Source organism: Pinus tabuliformis, chromosome 1_2, assembly GCF_031772625.1.
Source record: "Pinus tabuliformis cultivar Carrire ecotype Pingquan chromosome 1_2, CPIR1, whole genome shotgun sequence".
Lineage (NCBI taxonomy): Eukaryota > Viridiplantae > Streptophyta > Pinopsida > Pinales > Pinaceae > Pinus > Pinus tabuliformis.
Genome location: NC_142298.1, coordinates 313,963,107 through 313,964,498, shown reverse-complemented (window position 1 = coordinate 313,964,498; position 1,392 = coordinate 313,963,107). Strand labels below are relative to the sequence as shown.

Below are 1,392 nucleotides of genomic sequence, written 5' to 3'. Positions count from 1 at the left end.
ATGAATCTTGTCCTATCTCTGAATATTCAAGGATTGGGGGCCGCACACAAATTTCTTGCCCTCAAAGAGCTCTTCCTATCATTTAATCCTTATATTATTCTACTTCAAGAATCTATGCATCCTGCTCAGCAGGTGGTGGCATATTTTAGGAAAATGTTTCCCGAATGGCACATTGCGGCTACGGACTCCAGTGGCCTATCTGGGGGATTAGCTGCACTATGGAACCCGAGATGGGCGAATTTTAAGGCTTACTCTTGTTTTGCTGGTATTTTATTAGCAGGAAAGATCAGAGGGCTCCCGGGGCGTATCCACATTCTCAACATTTATGCCCCATATCGAGACAAATCCAGTTTCTGGGATAAATTAGTGGATACGAAGATTTTTGGCCTGGACTCTCTCTTGATGGTGGGGGATCTCAACTTCACTATTGGGCTGGATGAAATATGGGGGTGGACTTGCAGGTTGGATCCTATGGCTGACTGTCTGAAAGATATCATCAATGACTATAATCTTGTGGATATCTGCCCTCCCAAACTGGCACCTACCTGGGATAATGGCAGGTCAGGTGACCAACATATTGCAAAGAGGTTTGATAGATTTCTATTGCATGAGAATTTAATTGACAGGTTGGGTTTGATTCACTCAGCGATCATTAATTCCTTTATATCTGACCACCGACCCATTTACTAAAAATGGAATAGGGATGACCACAGAATGAGCGTGCCATTTAAATTCAATTGGGTGTGGCTGGAAGACCCGGAATTTAACTCACTTGTCAGGGATTTTTGGTCACAATATTCAACCAAGGAGGCATCTCCCATGGGGGCGATCATTGAGAAGCTTCATGCTCTAAAATCGGTGGTGAAAAGATGGGAGAGGAAGAAGAAAAAATTAATGCATAAATGTCTCCAGGATATTTTGGACGAATTGGACATACTGGGTTTACAATTGCAAATGGGGAACCCAACTCGGGACCTGTTGTCTTCCATTAGGATGCTGGAAGATAAAAAACAAAAATTGTTGCACATCCAAGAGGTCACATGGCGCTTAAAAAGCAGGGCACTATGGATTCAGGAGGGGGACAAGAACACAAAATATTTTCACCGATGCGAGCCACAGAAGGAAGATTAATACCATCTGGGAAATGAAGGACTCGAGCGAGAACCTGATTCAGACTCTCCCAGAAAGGCGGTCACATCCTTTGAAAGGGCATACAGGCGCAGGGAGGCACATTGCATAGAGGATCAGATTTGGGGGGTAGAGTTATATCCAACTATGTTTGATGAGGCCTCAAATGATGTACTATACAATTGTGTCACTAAGGAGGAAATACATGAGCCTGGTACTCAAATCATTTAAGAGGGACAAATGCTTGGGTCCTGATGGGTGGAT

General features: G+C 43.8%; 1 protein-coding gene across 1 annotated transcript; it reads left to right on the top strand.

Annotated features, from left to right (window-relative positions):
• LOC149205621 (uncharacterized) lies at positions 1-690 on the top strand. The gene has a single exon (XM_089397452.1). It carries the CDS (start codon positions 1-3, stop codon positions 688-690), a length of 690 nt encoding a protein of 229 aa, XP_089253578.1.
• The last annotated feature ends 702 nt before the right edge of the window (positions 691-1,392 follow it).

Excerpts from the sequence above, each read along its gene's own strand:
- LOC149205621 (XM_089397452.1), top strand. The coding sequence starts at position 1 with ATGAATCTTGTCCTATCTCTGAATATTCAAGGATTGGGGGCCGCACAC.